This window comes from Pediculus humanus, genomic scaffold (assembly GCF_000006295.1).
Source record: "Pediculus humanus corporis 1103172107667 genomic scaffold, whole genome shotgun sequence".
Classification (NCBI taxonomy): domain Eukaryota; kingdom Metazoa; phylum Arthropoda; class Insecta; order Psocodea; family Pediculidae; genus Pediculus; species Pediculus humanus.
In genome coordinates this window covers 1,124,842-1,142,403 of record NW_002987276.1, presented here as the reverse complement: position 1 = coordinate 1,142,403, position 17,562 = coordinate 1,124,842, and the positions used below count along the sequence as shown (strand labels likewise).

Genomic DNA, 17,562 nt, shown 5'->3' with positions numbered 1-17,562 from the left:
CAAATTAAAACTCCACCCATCGATGATAATATTATCATAAATAATAATAATAATAATAATAATGATGATGATGATGATTTTTTTTTAATGAATAAAATCACTGCGTTGATTATAATTTTTTTTAACATTTACCTCGTACGTTTTTTTTTTTTTTTTTTTTTTTTTTTTTTTGGAGATGACAACATTCCACTCCAATTTATGGGATTATAATGATTAAAATTATTTTGGGGTCAAAGTTTAAATCCTAAATGTCAGAGATCACACCGTCGTTTTGAATGATTTAAAAAAAAAAAAAAAATTTTAAAAAATTCAAATAGTTTTACATTTGGTGGCGGTTATAATTATTAAATATGGAGGACGCGCACACGTACGCACGTATGCACGCACGCACGCACGCGGACAGGCGTGTAATACGTGTGCGTGTTTGTACACGTACGCACACACTTACAAACGAAGGTGATTCGGTCTTTTTTTTTAAACAAACGGAGTTTTTTTTCGAGTAATTTATTTCTGAATAAATATACCTAGAGTTAGTCAGTCAGTATCATTATGGGTAGTAGTTAGTTAGTTAGTTAGGCGTTTAGAAAGTTGACTTTAATTTTTTTTTTTTTTTTTTAAATTCAAACTAAACTATCGACTCGGGTACGAATCAAAATAGGGTTTTTGGTTCGTTGACCTTTTCAAAGACAATGTACCTATATTCGCAACGGTTGAATCGAAAACCACATACAAATTTTTAATTTTGGCATCCCATTTGAAAAAAAAAACACGTTAAAGTTAATGGATGAAAAAGATTTTACGTGACGGCGCCCCGGCATTTTCATCGTCTGCTCATCGTTTCACTTCACAATTATTCACATTATCGAACGAACGCATTCACGAACGAACGTTTTTACGAGGGCGTTTGTTCAAATCCCCTTTTCGAGAACGAAAATTTTTATTTTTATTTTTACAAAGCAAACGTACATTTTTGTATTTAAAAAAAAAAAAAATGTAATTAACAGGTACGACTATTACTTTATCAAGATAAACATGGCGTCTTTCGTATGTTTTTTTTTGTTTTTAATGTTCATCGTGTTCGTTACAAAAATGTGTCGTCGTGGAAATCAGAAAAAAAAAGACAAAAAGAAGTATTCTTCGATAATCTGTTATAAATTATTAGTTTTTTTAAAAAGGATTTTTTGTTTTATATCGTCGAGTTCGAGTTACCCAATATGGATGTCGTAAATGTTTTTTTTTTTTTTAATAGTAGAGCATCCGTTTCTCTCTCTCTCTCTCTCTCTCTCTCTCTCTCTCTAATTGACGACACCTAATTTTTCTTATTAATCGTTAATTATTAACAATTTCTATTTTGTTGTCTTTTTCAGGAAGCGGGGTGTCTGTTGCAATGACGACAGATATTTCCGTGGTCCGTTGGGACCAGACTTTACCGCAAGATTTAACTCAAGAAATAGTCGAATACGATGGTGGTAACAGTTCGTCGAGACTTTTCGAAAGATCTAGAATCAAAGCTTTGGCAGGTACGTTTGTTTGTCTGTGTTTGTAAAAAAGTAGTAGAAAATTCTGTTGTTTTTTATGAGATCTTTTAAAGATTCATGGTAAGACATGAAGTTTTTATTTAATATATATATATATATATATATCGATCGGATTGCAGTTGCCACCGCAGAAAAATTACACCGTAGGTTTTTTTTTTTTTTTTTTCTTTTTAAATGAATTGTGAAATTCGATTCAGTTTCACGAGAACAATAAGTAATTTTTTTTTTTTTTTTATTTTCCTCAACGATCAGCATTTTCTTACTTCAAGTTAAAGCTTTGAAAATAAACAATCGTTCGAATCGTCGTTTGTAAATAATTAAAAATGAATTTTCTATTTTCTATTTACGTAATTTCAACACGAACTGTAGATTTAAGAAGAGAGAGAAAGAGAGAAAGAGAGAGAGAGAGAGAGAGAGAGAGAGAGAGAGAGAGAGATTCATACAGAAAAACATAATTTTTTTTGCCTTTATCGTTTGTATTTTTCTTTTCTTTTTTTTTTTTTGTACCTTTTTCGAAATTCAATAAGAAATGATGGATTTGTGGTACTTCTTGTATTTTTAAACGAGGTATTAAATCCTTATTAGTTCTCTCTCTCTCTCTCTCTCTCTCTCTCGTCTCGTTTTAAATAGATAGATAGATGGATGGATGGATAGATAGATATATCCTGCATTTGAATTTTTATTCGAAGGATGTTTCGTCATTATGTGTGAAAATCGCTAATAATAGTTAACTGTTTATTATTATTATTATTATTACTGGATTGCATCTTCATTAGCTTAATTTAAATGTTTTTTTTTTTTTTTTTCTTCTTATGTACTTAATTGACCCTGTTTATTTTATTATTATTATTATTATTTTTTTTTTGTACCAGTTTAAAAAATGAAGTGATAATGTGCAGTAAAACAAAAGAGAGAAAAATTAAATTGATTTGCATTATTTCGTTTTGTTCGTTATTTGCAAAAAAAAAAAAGGGAGAAGAAGAGTAAAAGAATAAAAGAAAAGAAAAGAAAAGAAAAGCAACCTGAATTTTTTTTTTCAAAACGTGATATTGGATTTGTTGTTATTCGATATCGTTTAGGAAAATAAGTAAATGTCTATTTGCAATCCAGCAGTTTATTCTCGTACTCTCGATGAATTACTTTACTTATTTGAATTAGCCGTTAAAAAGTTAAAAGGTAAAAAAAAAAAAAAAAAAAAAAAGAAAAAAAAGAAAATGCTTATTCATATTTAAGTATTAAAAAAAAAAAAAAGAAAATGCTAATGTTTGTGTTTGCAACAAGTGTCTCTCTCTCTCGTCTTGGTTTGGTGAAAATCAATTACGTGTGTGATGCAAATTTCAGATTATTAGGAAGAAAAAAAAGAACGTTCTTGCTAAGGTTGTTTTTTTTTTTTTTTTTTGCAGATGAAAGAGAAAGCGTTCAAAAGAAAACATTCCAGAAATGGGTAAATTCTCATTTGGTAAGGGTTTCCTGTCGGATCGGAGACCTTTACGTCGATTTAAGAGATGGAAAAATGCTTTTGAAATTACTTGAAGTTTTATCCGGCGAACGTTTGGTATGTTTTTTTTTTTTTTTTTTTTTTTTCCAAGCACGTGTGCTCGACACGTAGTAGTAAAATAATGAAAATCGTTTGGGGGAGGAGGGAGGGGGAAATAGAATTTTGATTCCAAAAGTAATTTTTTTTTTTTTTTTTTTTTTTGGTTAGCCGAGGCCGACAAAAGGAAAAATGAGAATTCATTGTTTAGAAAACGTAGATAAAGCACTGCAATTTCTTCGGGAACAGAGAGTTCATTTGGAAAATATGGGTTCACACGATATTGTCGATGGAAATCCACGGCTTAGCTTGGGTTTAATCTGGACTATCATATTGAGATTTCAGGTATGTACCAAACGTGATTTCCATATTGTAGAAATTCATTTGTGGCGTGCAGTTTTATAATTTAAAAAAAAAAAAAAATGTATTTTTCAGATTCAAGATATTACCATTGAAGAAACCGATAATCAAGAAACAAAATCGGCTAAAGATGCTTTATTGTTATGGTGTCAAATAAAAACCGCCGGATATCCGAACGTGAATGTTAGAAATTTCACGACTAGCTGGCGGGACGGTTTAGCATTTAATGCCATAATTCACAAACATAGACCGGAATTAATTCAATTTGAAAAACTTTCCAAAAATAATGCAATATATAATTTAAATAATGCCTTCAACGTGGCCGAAGACAAATTAGGCTTGACGAAATTGTTGGATGCCGAAGATGTTTACGTCGATCAACCCGACGAAAAGAGTATTATCACATATGTCGTCACGTATTACCACAAGTTCAGTAAAATCAAACAAGACAATGTTCAAGGGAAAAGAATAGGAAAAGTTGTTCGGATTGCGATGGACAACGAAAAAATGATTCACGAATACGAAACGCTGACGTCCGACTTGCTTAAATGGATAGAGAAAACAATTGCCCAACTTGGGGATAGACAATTTGCCAATTCATTACACGGAGTTCAACAACAATTATTACAATTTAATTCTTACCGAACGGTCGAGAAACCTCCCAAGTTTGTCGAAAAGGGAAATCTCGAAGTTCTTCTCTTCACTCTTCAATCTAAAATGAGAGCGAATAATCAAAAGCCATACACGCCGCGCGAGGGTAAAATGATATCCGACATAAATAAAGCTTGGGAAAGGTTAGAGAAAGCGGAACACGAAAGGGAATTGGCTTTGCGTGAAGAATTAATACGGCAAGAAAAATTGGAACAATTGGCCGCGAGATTTAACAGGAAGGCGTCAATGAGAGAAACTTGGCTAAGCGAAAATCAAAGGCTCGTTTCGCAAGATAATTTCGGATTGGATTTGGGAGCCGTGGAAGCGGCCGCAAAGAAACACGAAGCAATAGAAACTGATATTTTTGCTTACGAAGAAAGAGTTCAAGCCGTGGTCGCTGTATCACAAGAACTCGAAGCTGAAAACTATTATGATATTAACAGAATAAATGCTCGAAAAGAAAACGTTTTACGTCTTTGGAGTTATTTGCTCGAGCTTTTGAGAGCCAGAAGATCGAGGTTAGAGCTTTCGCTTCAACTTCAACAAAACTTCCAAGAAATGTTATACATACTCGATTCGATGGAAGAACTTAAAATGCGTCTCTTATCCGACGACTTTGGAAAGCATTTGATGGGTGTCGAAGACTTGTTACAGAAACACAGTCTCGTCGAAGCTGACATCAATGTTTTAGGAGAGCGAGTGAAGGCTGTTGTGTTGCAATCGCAAAGATTTTTGGATCAAGAAACTCTAGAAGGCTACAAACCTTGTGACCCGACTGTTATAGTGGATAGAGTTCAACAACTTGAGGTAAAAAAATAAAAAAAAATAAAATAAAATAAAACTCCTTTTTAGTCAAATAATCGAAAAAATTACATTTGTTTGTAAACTTTTTTAGGACGCCTACGGCGAATTAGTGAATTTGGCAGTTGAAAGAAGAAAGAGATTAGAAGAGAGTAGGCAGCTGTGGCAGTTTTATTGGGATATGGCGGATGAAGAAAATTGGATCAAGGAAAAAGAACAAATTATGATGAATGGTGATATTGGTCATGATTTGACAACGATAAATTTACTTTTGTCAAAGCATAAGGTAAATAAAGCTTTGCTTGTTATCATTTAAAATAAAATATGCGAATGCATAATTAAAAATTATTTTGGTTTTTAAGGCTTTAGAGAATGAAATTGCCAGCCACGAACCGCAGCTCATGTCTGTCGTATCCATCGGTGAAGAACTTGTAAATAGAGATCACTTTGGTGCTACTCGCGTTAGAGACAGACTTCAGGAAATTTTGGGTATGTGGCAACACTTATCTGATTTGGCAGCTCTCAGGAGAAAACGACTTGAAGAAGCTGTCGACTATCATCAGGTGCGTTTAAAAAAAAAAAAAAAAAAAAAAACCAAATTTTAAATAGAAAAATTGAATGATTCTTAGAATTCGATGTAAATGTCTTATTTTTATGTTTAGTTCTTTGCCGATGCCGATGATGTTGATATTTGGATGCTGGACACATTGCGTCTTGTTTCTTCAGAAGATGTTGGCAGAGACGAAGCTAATGTTCAGTCTCTACTTAAAAAACATAACGATGTAGCTGAGGAATTGAAGAATTACGAAGCTACAATAGCTGCTCTTAAAAATCAAGCTTCACAACTTGGAGAACACGATAAACAATCTCCTGAGGTACAACAGGATACACACCCGGAAATATTTTATTTAAATTTAAAATTTTATTACTGAAAAAAATATTAAATTAAAAATTTTTTTTCCTTAGGTATTAGATAGGCTTTCTAGCATTGATCACAGATATAAGGAATTATTGGAACTCTCCAAATTGAGAAAACAACGTTTGTTGGATGCATTGTCTCTGTATAAACTTTTCTCGGAATCAGATGGCGTGGAACAATGGATTGGAGAAAAGGTATATTATATAACTATTAATTAATATTATTTTGATTATTTTTTTTACTTAACATAATTAACTTATTTAATAATGTTTTAAGGATCGTATGCTTCTCACTATGGTACCAGCAAAAGACATCGAAGATGTCGAGATTATGAAACATCGTTACGATGGATTTGAAAAAGAAATGAATGCGAACGCTTCTCGAGTGGCCGTAGTTAATCAATTGGCTCGTAAATTGCTTCACGTCGAGCATCCCAATTCGGAACAAATTATGGCCAAACAGAATCAGCTCAATCATAAATGGGCTGAACTCAGAGAAAAAGCAGAAGCCAAAAGAGATGAACTGGGTTCTGCACACGGAGTTCAAACTTTCCATATCGAGTGCAGAGAAACATTGTCGTGGATTGAAGACAAAAAACGTATTTTGCAAGAAACCGATAGTCTCGGCATGGACTTAACTGGAATAATGACGCTTCAGCGTCGTCTATCCGGAATGGAGAGAGATTTGGCTGCCATTCAAGCTAAATTAGACTCTTTGGAAAAAGAAGCCGAAGCAATAAATAAAGATCATCCCGAAGAGGCGGAGGTCATCAGAGGCAGAATCAAACAAATTAAGGTTATTTGGGAACAATTGACGCAAATGCTCAAAGAGCGCGATGCTAAATTGGAAGAAGCCGGAGACCTTCATAGATTCTTGCGTGACCTTGATCATTTTCAAACTTGGCTCAAAAAAATTCAAACGGATGTGGCATCGGAAGATACACCCTCTTCTCTTCCGGAAGCTGAAAAATTACTTAATCAACATCAAAGCATCAGAGAAGAAATTGATAATTACAGACAAGATTATTTGAAGATGATGGAATACGGAGAACGAATAACAGCAGAACCTTCTACACAAGATGATCCACAATACATGTTCTTGCGTGAAAGATTGAAAGCTTTGAAAGATGGCTGGGAAGAATTACATCAAATGTGGGAGAATCGTCAACAACTTTTATCCCAGAGTTTGAACCTCCAGATGTTCAACAGAGATGCTAAACAAGCTGAAGTTTTACTTAATCAGCAAGAACACGTTCTTAGCAAAGATGACACGCCCGCGAATCTAGAACAAGCTGAAAATCTAATTAAACGTCACGAAGCATTTTTGACGACGATGGAAGCTAACGACGATAAAGTCAATGCAGTTGTACAGTTTGCAGCTCGTCTATGCGATGAAGGACATTTTGATTCTGATAAAATACACAAAAAAGCTGAAAATCTTAACGATAGAAGAAACGCGAATCGAGACAGAGCCATTTTAATGATGAACAAATTGAAAGATCAATTGATGCTTCATCAATTTTTACAGGTAAATAATTCAATTCCAAATTTCAATTTTCCTCTTAATTTTTATCCTTTCTTTCAAGTAATTCATTTTCAAAATTTTTCATACGATTATAGGATTGCGAAGAACTTGGAGAATGGATTCAAGAAAAAAATCTTACAGCCCAAGACGATACCTACAGAAGTGCAAAAACTGTGCATTCCAAATGGACTAGACATCAAGCTTTCGAAGCTGAAATTGGTGCAAATAAAGATCGCCTGTTGCGTATCAAACAAGTGAGTACTCGTTATTTTTTTTTTATCATAGAGTGCATAAATTGTTTTTTAAAAAATTATTAATGCAACATTGAATGATTTTTTGTAGTCTGGAGAAGAACTTATCAAGGAAAAACCAGAATTGGCTGATATTGTGAAGCCTAAAATTGGAGAATTATTACAGCAATTTGATAATTTGGAAAAAACAACAAAAGATAAAGGAGAAAGACTTTTTGATGCAAATAGAGAAACTCTCATGTATCAAACTTGCGATGATATCGATTCTTGGATGAACGAATTGGAAAAACAAATCGAAAGTGACGATACCGGTTCAGATCTGGCCAGTGTTAATATTTTAATGCAAAAGCAGCAGGTACGACTTTTGAAATTTTAATTTGGCAATTTTGAATTTTGCAACATCCCCGAGGCAAAACTTAAAATGAAAGATTATTAATTCATCATCTTTTGGTTTTTAGATGATAGAAACTCAAATGGCAGTCAAAGCTAAGCAAGTATCTGATTTGGAGTCCCAAGCCGAATACCTACAAAAAACAGTTCCCGAAAAAATGGATGATATCGTTACGAAAAAAGCCAAAGTCGAAGAAAGATTCCAACAGCTCAAGCAACCGTTACTCGAAAGACAAAGGCAACTCGAAAAGAAAAAAGAAGCCTTCCAAGTAATTAAAAAAAAAAAAAAATTTTTTTAAAAAAAAACTTTATTTTTTTCTGTTTTTTATAAATGTGTATTTATTAATTTCAACAGTTCCGTCGCGATGTCGAAGATGAAAAACTGTGGATCGGAGAAAAAATGCCGCAAGCTACGTCTTCCGATCACGGTACGTCATTATTTAACGTTCACATGCTCCGAAAAAAGAATCAATCTCTCAAAACCGAAATCGAAAATCACGAGCCTAGAATTACGCTCGTGTGCAACAATGGTCAAAAATTAATCGATGAAAATCACGAAGACAGTCCGGAATTTGAAAAATTAATTGCGGATTTAAAACGAAAATATCAAGAGCTCAAAGAAGCCGTTGATAGCAGAGAAAAAGATTTGAAACAAAATGAAAAAGTCCAACAGGTAAAAAATGGAGGACTTGATTTTTTTTTTTTGGCAATAGTAATAAGATGTCTTTTAAAAAATTTTTGGTACATTACAGTATTTCTTCGACACGAATGAAGCTGAATCATGGATGAGCGAACAAGAATTATACATGATGGTGGAAGACAGAGGTAAAGATGAAATATCAGCGCAGAATTTAATGAAAAAACACGAAACTTTGGAATTGGCCATGGAAGATTATGCGGATACCATCAGGCAGTTGGGTGAGACCGCTAGACAATTGATCAATGATCGCCATCCTCTAAGGTAAACACATTTTTTCTTTTCGAATGTTTAAATTTAAAAAAAAAAAACGTTATTTGAATACTTGCTGAATATTTTAATCCACGATTTCAGTGACCAAATTAGTGTTAAGCAATCTCAAGTTGACAAATTGTATGCCGGATTGAAGGATTTGGCCGGGGAGCGAAGGGCTAAATTAGAAGAAGCTCTGCAGTTGTTTATGTTAAACAGAGAAGTTGACGATTTAGAACAATGGATTGCTGACCGCGAGGTAGTCGCCGGCTCACACGAACTCGGTCAAGATTACGATCATGTTACAGTAATAATTAATTTTATTATTATTAAATTTAAAAAACTTATTGTTTTTATTTTATCTGTTTATGTTAATAAACGCAAACGTTTTTTAGTTGCTGTGGGAAAGATTTAAAGAATTTGCTAGGGATACTGAATCGATCGGATCTGAAAGAGTGGCTGCCGTCAATCAAATGGCAGATGGGTTAATTTCAGCTGGTCACAGTGATTCTGCAACTATTGCCGAATGGAAAGATGGTTTAACGGAAGCATGGCAAGATTTGTTGGAGTTGATCGAAACAAGGTACGCGTGTGTTATTTTTTTTTTTAATAGCAACGGCTTTTACGCGGTTGAAAACTTTTAAATTTTTTTTTTTTTTTTTTTTTATATTCAGAACTCAAATGTTGCAAGCGAGCAGAGAACTTCACAAATTTTTCCACGATTGCAAAGATGTTTTGGGCCGAATCATGGAAAAACATCACTCAATGTCAGATGAATTGGGCCGGGATGCTGGAAGCGTGTCAGCTCTACAGAGGAAACATCAAAATTTCATGCAAGATCTCATGACTCTTCAGTCTCAGGTAGCAAAAAAAAAAAAAAAAAGAATAGTCAAAATGGTTAACAGGGAAAAAAGAAGGTAATTCCTCTCGTTCGTTTCATTCATTCTATAAATGGTATTTAGGTTTTGACAATAGAAGATGAAAGTAATCGTCTTCAAGCATCTTATGCCGGTGATAAAGCTCGAGAAATAACCAACAGAGAAGCGGAAGTTGCGAGCGCTTGGGCCATTTTACAGGCTCTATGCGAGGCAAGGCGAAATAAATTGGCCGATTCGGGTGATTTATTTAAATTCTTTAACATGGTCAGAACTCTCCTCCTGTGGATGAACGATGTTTTCAGGCAAATGAACACTTCGGAAAAACCAAGGTTTGTACACTTTTTTTCACCTTTTTAACCCGGCTCGACCTTTGATTCAAAATCCTTCAATCAATCAATCATTCAATCTTTTAATAAAAAAAAAAATTTGCAGAGATGTTAGCGGAGTCGAATTGTTGATGAACAATCACCAAAGTTTGAAAGCGGAAATTGACGCCCGAGAAGATAATTTTAGCGCTTGTATATCGTTGGGAAAAGAACTTTTATCGCGGAATCATTTTGCTTCGAACGAAATTAAAGAAAAACTTTTAATGTTGACGAATCGTAGGAATTCATTATTGCAACGTTGGGAAGAAAGATGGGAGAATTTGCAATTAAGTAAGGGAGACGAAAAAATAAATTTATTTCTCGTTTTTTTTTTTTTTTTTTTTTTTTTTATATTCTAAAATCGATGATGATATTTTTTTAACCGTCCTAGTCAATCTGAACACGTGTGACAGATACAAAAAAAAAATCTGATGATTATTTTTAATCGAATTTAATTTTGAAAACTTTATATATTTTGATTTGTATCATCATCATAAAAAAAAAAAAAATTTTTTTTTTTTTTGTTCGCATTTTACAGTTTTGGAAGTTTATCAATTTGCAAGAGATGCAGCTGTTGCCGAAGCATGGCTAATAGCACAAGAACCATATCTCATGAGCACAGAATTAGGGGTGAGTTTTTGTAAAATGAAACAAGGAGAATCATTTATTCAAGTTGTTTCGAAAAGGGATGAAATTAATTTGTATATTAATTAATTATTTCATTGCAGCACACGATAGACGAAGTAGAAAATCTAATTAAAAAACACGAGGCATTTGAAAAATCGGCATCGGCTCAAGAAGAAAGATTTAGTGCATTAGAACGTTTAACAACGGTATTTTCATACATTTATTTTTTATTTCCCCCCCCCCTCCCCATTGCTTTATTTTGGGCATTTTTTTTTTTTTTTTATTAACGTTTTGGTGTTTGTGAGTTTTTATGCTTTACATTATATTACCATGAATAGTAGCTTATTATTTTTATTTAAAAAAAAAAAAAAAAAAAAAAAAAAAATGTTTGTTTTCACTATATATAAAATAATATGATTGTTATAATAATAATAATAATAATAATAATACGATTAAAAGCATTTGTGTTTGTTTGCCTTTAAAATTTTATTATTATTATTATTATTATTATTTTAGATTTTTTTTTGTAACGTTTGCAATAAGCATTTTTGATTTATTTAAACAAACAAAAAAAGTTTTTTAGTTAATTTTTTACTAATACCCGGTTGTTTTTTTTGTTTTGTTTCGTTTTTTGTTTTGATTTTGTTTTATTTTAACTCTTTTTTTGTTTTGTAGCATGAACGTAGTGGTGGTATTTCGAAATACGGGAGTAGAAAAGAATTTCATTGTGTTGTTTTGGAACCGCTTGAACCATTAACACCTAACATGGCTGATAATTTCCTATTAACACCCTTTTTTACCGAAACTAAGTCATTCGTACACGAGAACGTCGACGACGACGACGACGACGACGACGACGACGTACAAAAGAAAAAAAATTCAGTACGGAAAAAATGTGAATTAAAACGTAGTAGGGGTAGTTTTTGTGATAAACCATGGGGTGTCACGGTCAAAGAAATAATATTTTATTCGGATAAATTTTACAAACCTGACAGGGGTAAAAAACGTTCTTGGAAAAATAGAAAACCTCCGAGGAGGAGGAGGAGGATTCGTTCTTTCCTATGGAAAAACGACAGGGACTGGAATGAAAAATTAAAAAATGTATTTTTTTCCAGCGAGGAAGTGGGTGACAGCAAATGTTGCGATACTAAATTATTTTTAAATAACGAACGTAAATTGTTTGAAAATGAAAATAAAATGTACGATTTGAGCGGGGGACAAAATGACAAAGTTTCGGATTCGTCCTTACCTCCCCTACCACTCCCCGATCCCATGGAATTTATTTCCATTTACAGAGAGGTATGTTTTGATGGAAATTTAAAAAAAAAAAAAACTAACGATACTACGATTGATTGCTTTTAATTTTTTTTTTTTTTGGCTTTAATCATATACGCAATTTTATTTTTTATAAATTAATATGCAATGGCAATGATTCCTTATTTTAAAACACGTTGCTACTCCCAACTCCAACCCCGCCTTCCACTCCCCACCCCCCGATATACCTTTCTTATTAAAATTAACCGGCATCAACGTTGCTCATATTATATTATTATATATTTATATTTTAATATTTAATTATTATTATTACAGTTTGAATTGAAAGAGTTGAAACGAAGGCAAGAGGAAGAGGAGCAAAGGAGAGCTGAAGAATTGGCGGCAAAACAAACACCTCCGGCTCCGCCCGTTGAAGAACAAGTTACGGATAAGTGAGCATCCCGAATATTATTATTATTATTATTTTCTTTTCGACCGGGAACCGGGATTGTTGATTGAAATTTTTATATCATTTTTTTTTTTTTTTAGAGTGGACGGCGAGAAAGTAGTCGAGGAAACAAAACCGGAAGAAAAGAAACCTGAAACTCAAGGTAGGGAATTACCTTCGTTTTATTATCATTATTTTATCAAATTTTTAATTAATAACATTAATAATTTTAAGTATTTGGGGTAATGGGGGAGGGGAGGGGGGGGGGAAATGATGCAATCAAAGAATGAAAAGTTTTTTTTTTTTTTTTTTTTTTTTTTTTCCGGAAAATCGAAATGTGAAAAATTTAATTAGATATTCATTTGAAAAGTTTCATAATAATAATGAGTATCATTGATAATCGATTCGGGGGGGCGGGCGAGGGGGAGGGGAGGGGGAATTACATTTCCCTCCCTCTTCCTCCTCCCATTCCAAAATTTTAAAATGTTAAAAAAGGAAGGAAGGAAGGATGTTTGTTGTATTATATTTACATATTGTTTTATCTGTAATCGCTGCCGGTGATGGTTTTGTAGTATCAGCGAGTCGAAAGCCATCGGCGAAACTCACGTTGCCACTTTTGTCGGCAGCTGATCAATCACAACCAGGTTATTAATTTTTTTTACCCATTTTTTTTATATATATATAAAATTAAGCCTTATTTAGCAAAGTTTAGCAAATTATTTTAATAAGCTTCGTTATTATTATTATTATTATTAATTTCACGCCCTTTACATTTGTTTTTATTTATTTATTTATTTTTTTTTATTGTTATTATTATTATTGCTTGAGATGTAAATGGGAAAGGGGGTGGGGGTTGGGGTTGGGGGAAGAAGAAGAAGAAAAATTCTCGCACGTAGGCACAGGCACAGGCACAAAAAAATAGAATAAGTTCTTGAGTTTTCTTTTTTTTTTTTTTTTTTTTTTTTTTTTTTTTTTTTCGTTTTCATTCTCTCATTTTCATTATTATTATTATTATTATTTAGTGCATGTGGCATGCATTTTGTTTTTTTTTTTTTTCTTTTTTTTTTTTTAGGGGGGCGGGGTTTTGATTCTTTATTACCATTATCATTATTATTATTACTATCATCGTTCGCTAAAGCTTTTAATAAAATAAAATAAAAAAAATTATTAATTGGAAATTTTTGAAGGTGAAATCGGGTTTTTTTATTTATTTATTAATATATATAATTTATTATTATTATTTTTATTATTATCATTATCATTATTATTATTATAAGGGGAATGTGAAATGGGTAAAGAACCGTGGTGGGGGAAATGGTACTTATTTCTTAATATATATATATATATATATATATATTAAAAGTTTAGTATAAATTGAAAATTGAGCTTTTATTTGGAATAATTATTATTTTTTTTTATATTTATTTAAGACGTTTGTCGTTTGTTTGTTTTATTTATTTATTTATTTATTTATTTATTATTGCATTTTTGATTTGCATGCGTGTAATGGTTGTTGTTGTTGTTGTTTGTAAATATTTGATTAGTGCATGGTGAAAAACGATTGGACGGAGATCGATCGGGTAATGAACGTGGAGCGGTCGCCAGGGCTTCTAGGCAACAGGTTTCCCCCACATCAATTCAAGACAACAGTGAGTAGTAGCTGTAGCTGTAGCTGTAGCAGTAGTAGTACTCGTTGTAGTACTATTAAAAAAAAAAAAAATGAAAGATAGAAAATTATATAAATTGAGCTTTTTCGGTAATTTTTTTTTTTGACTAATTTTAACCCATTGAATTAATTAACTTTTGAATTAATAGACTTGGAAAAGAAAGAGAAAGATAGAGAAAGAGGGAGAGGGAGAGGGGGAGAGAAAGAAAAAGGAAAAGATTTGCATTTTTTTATTGATTTTTTTTTTTTTTTTTTTTTTCAATAATTGAAGTAGTGAGAGAAACAAACAGAAATCAATAAAATGTTTCTTAACAATTAGGTTTTTACCGTTAAAAATACGTGTTTATATACTCTATGACTCGTTAAAATGTTTACTCTATGCTTTTTTTTTATAATTGAAATGTTTGCGATTACAAAAAACTCGAAATTATTTATTTAAAATAAATAAATAAATAAATAAAAACGGAAAAAGCTCGGTTTTTTTAGTATTTTAGTATTTTAGTAACTTTTTTTGTTTTTTTTTTTTTTATATTTTTATTTTATTATTTCAAAAAGATTAAAAAGCTCGTCTTTCCGGTTAGAAAACTTGGATCAGAGTCTTGAGAGAGAGAGAGAGAGAAAGGGAGAAAAGGAGAGAGAGAGAGAGAGAGAAAGAAAAAGGATTCAAGTTATTAAATAATTAGGAGACGAGCTTTTCATTCTTGAATTAAATTAGAAGTAAAAATGTTTGTTGGTAGTTTTTAAATTAGTTCGTGTTAGTTAGTTAGAATTTATTGATTGGTCTCTTAGCTTCAAGTGCCAAAACGAAAAAGAAGGATAAGGATCGATCCAGATCGAAATCACCCTTCAGGTCTTTCCGTTGGAAAAAATCTTCCTCGGGTTCACCGAAGAGTCCCTCGGCACCCCATTCCGACGATGAATCCAGCTTTTCAGGTAAGGTTTATCATTACAAAAAAAAAAAAATAATTCTTCTTTGTCATCTATCTATTCTTATTTATATTTAGTTGTTAATTAGTGTTAATGCCGTAAAAAAAAAAAAAAAAAAAAAAACGAACGGAAAGATTTATTTATATAAAAAAGAAAATTTTTTAAAATTTTCTCCCCTTTTTTTTTCTCCCCTTTTGGGAGGGGGAGAGAAAAGATAATAAGAAGAAGGAGAAGGTAAGAAAATTGTTTTGTTTTTTGTCAAGTACGTGTCGGAGATGATGTTGAACGAAAAAAAGTAAAAATTAGATAGTTTTAGTTTATTATTAATTGAGAGAGAGAGAGAGAGGGAGAGATGTAATAAAAATTATAAAAGAAATTGTTTTTACAGAACGTCAAAGTCCGGCCGCCGAAGATGAACTTTTGGAAGGTATGCTACAACGTAAACACGAATGGGAATCAACAACTAAAAAAGCATCCAACAGGTACGCGACGTTAAAACGTTATCTCACCGTAAAATATTAAAGGTAGTACCTGTATAATGAGTGTGTATGTGTTTTGCAGATCTTGGGACAAGGTCTACGTTGTGATGAAAGGGCCGCAATTATCCTTTTACAAGGATGCCAAATCATATAAAGCAGCACCCGATGTGTGTCTAAAGAACGAACAACGTTTAGATCTTAAAAACGGTTTCATCGAGGTTGCTCTTGATTACACGAAAAAGAAACACGTGTTCAGGCTGAAGTAAGTCACTCATTGTTTGTTTGTTTGTTTGTGACGAATCCAAACGTGTTTTAATGATAATTGTTTTGTTTTCGTTTGTCAAACAGGACAGCCAGCGGAGCTGAATTGTTATTTCAAGCCAAGGACGATGAAGAAATGAATCAATGGGTATCGGCAATGGGTGCTCAATGCGAGGGAGGAGCAGCGGCGGCGGGACCAGGAAAATCTCAAACTCTTCCAGCCGGTCCGGGACAAAGCGAACAGAAGAAAAGAAGTTTTTTTACACTTAAAAAAAAGTAATGAATAAATGATTTTTAAAAAAAAAAAACACACACACACACACAAACAACCATACAAACACAAATTAACATAATTAATTGTTAACAAACACACACACACACACACACACGTGTAATCATTCATAATATGGATGGGCGCGAGAAAGAATTTTTGGGTTTGCTTAAATAAAAAAATCTAAAATCTAAAAAGCTTTATTTGGTTATGGGCAACAAAAATAACAAATATTATTTATTTATTTATTTATTTAATTAATTAATTAATGTTTTTTTTTTATTTGTCGTTTAACGTGTTTATAATAAGAAAAAAAAAATAAAAATAAATATATGAATATAATAATTTTTTTTTGCAGTTAATATAAATGATAATCAATGATTGATTGAGTCGATTGTTGTGTGATCACACCGCCCTTCACGATTATATGTTCAGGAACGTTTTTCTTTTTTTTTTTTTTCTTTTATTTTATTTTTTTATTTTATTTATATATATATATATTTTTTTTTTAAAATTTAAATTAAATTAATCGCGATCGATTTGCTAATTATTATTATTATTATTAATCATTTTCGTAATCATCATCATCATCATTTTTAATTTAATTTAATTTGAAATTTATTTTTTTAATTTTTTTTTAATTTTTAAATTTTTTGAAATTTTATTTTGATTATTATTATTATTATTATCATTTTCTTATCAGTTTTATTTATTTATTTATTTATTTATTTATCACACTGCCTAAATTAACAATCTATATTTTTTAAAAAATAAATAAATAATAATAATATTGAAAAATAAACAAAAAAAAAAAAAAGTTGTTGAATATAAACGAAATATAAAATAAAGAAAATTATTATTATTATTATTATTATTATTATTATTATTATTATTATTATTATTATTAATTAATTAAAATAAAAATTATTTATTATTTGTTTAGATTATGTATGCTTCTTTCTATTGACTGCTATATATATAAATATATAAATAAATAAATAAATATAATAAATAATAGGGGGAAATAAATAAAATAAATAAATTTATGAAAGGTTAAGTTATGGAAAAAATTAATAATAATAATAATTATGTATGTGTATATGTTTATCAATTTTAATTTTTTTATTTAATTTTTTTTTAATTTTCTCTTGCATCGTTATCAGGTATGCCAGGTTTTTTATTAATAATAATAATAATAATAATAAAATTGATTCTGACGTGATTTAATAATAAAAAAAAAAAATTTATGTATTTCACAGCCTTTTAAATATTTAAATATATATTTATATATATTATTAAAAATCAAAAAATTAATAAATCAAAAATAAATAAATAAATTTAATCGAATCAAATTAATAATTAATCATTTTCAATAAAAAAAAACAGTTTAATAAATAAAATTCAATAAATCAATAAATTATTAATTCTGTTATAATAAAAAATTATTAATCTTTTAATCAAGTTTTATG

At 31.1% G+C, this 17,562-nt stretch overlaps 1 protein-coding gene across 1 annotated transcript; it reads left to right on the top strand.

Moving 5' to 3' along the window:
- Positions 1-1,387: 1,387 nt before the first annotated feature.
- On the top strand, positions 1,388-16,102 carry Phum_PHUM287180 (Spectrin beta chain, putative; the record flags this gene model as incomplete). The annotated part of the gene is made up of 25 exons (XM_002426905.1): positions 1,388-1,520; positions 2,942-3,093; positions 3,244-3,417; positions 3,508-4,890; positions 4,979-5,170; positions 5,247-5,447; positions 5,547-5,759; positions 5,851-5,973; positions 6,080-7,330; positions 7,423-7,591; positions 7,680-7,933; positions 8,037-8,237; positions 8,324-8,641; positions 8,721-8,929; positions 9,020-9,224; positions 9,313-9,500; positions 9,592-9,778; positions 9,880-10,124; positions 10,228-10,451; positions 10,699-10,790; positions 10,889-10,982; positions 11,743-12,090; positions 15,495-15,564; positions 15,644-15,823; positions 15,910-16,102. 25 exons carry the CDS (start codon positions 1,388-1,390, stop codon positions 16,100-16,102), a joined length of 6,999 nt encoding a protein of 2,332 aa, XP_002426950.1.
- Between the last annotated feature and the right edge of the window lie 1,460 nt (positions 16,103-17,562).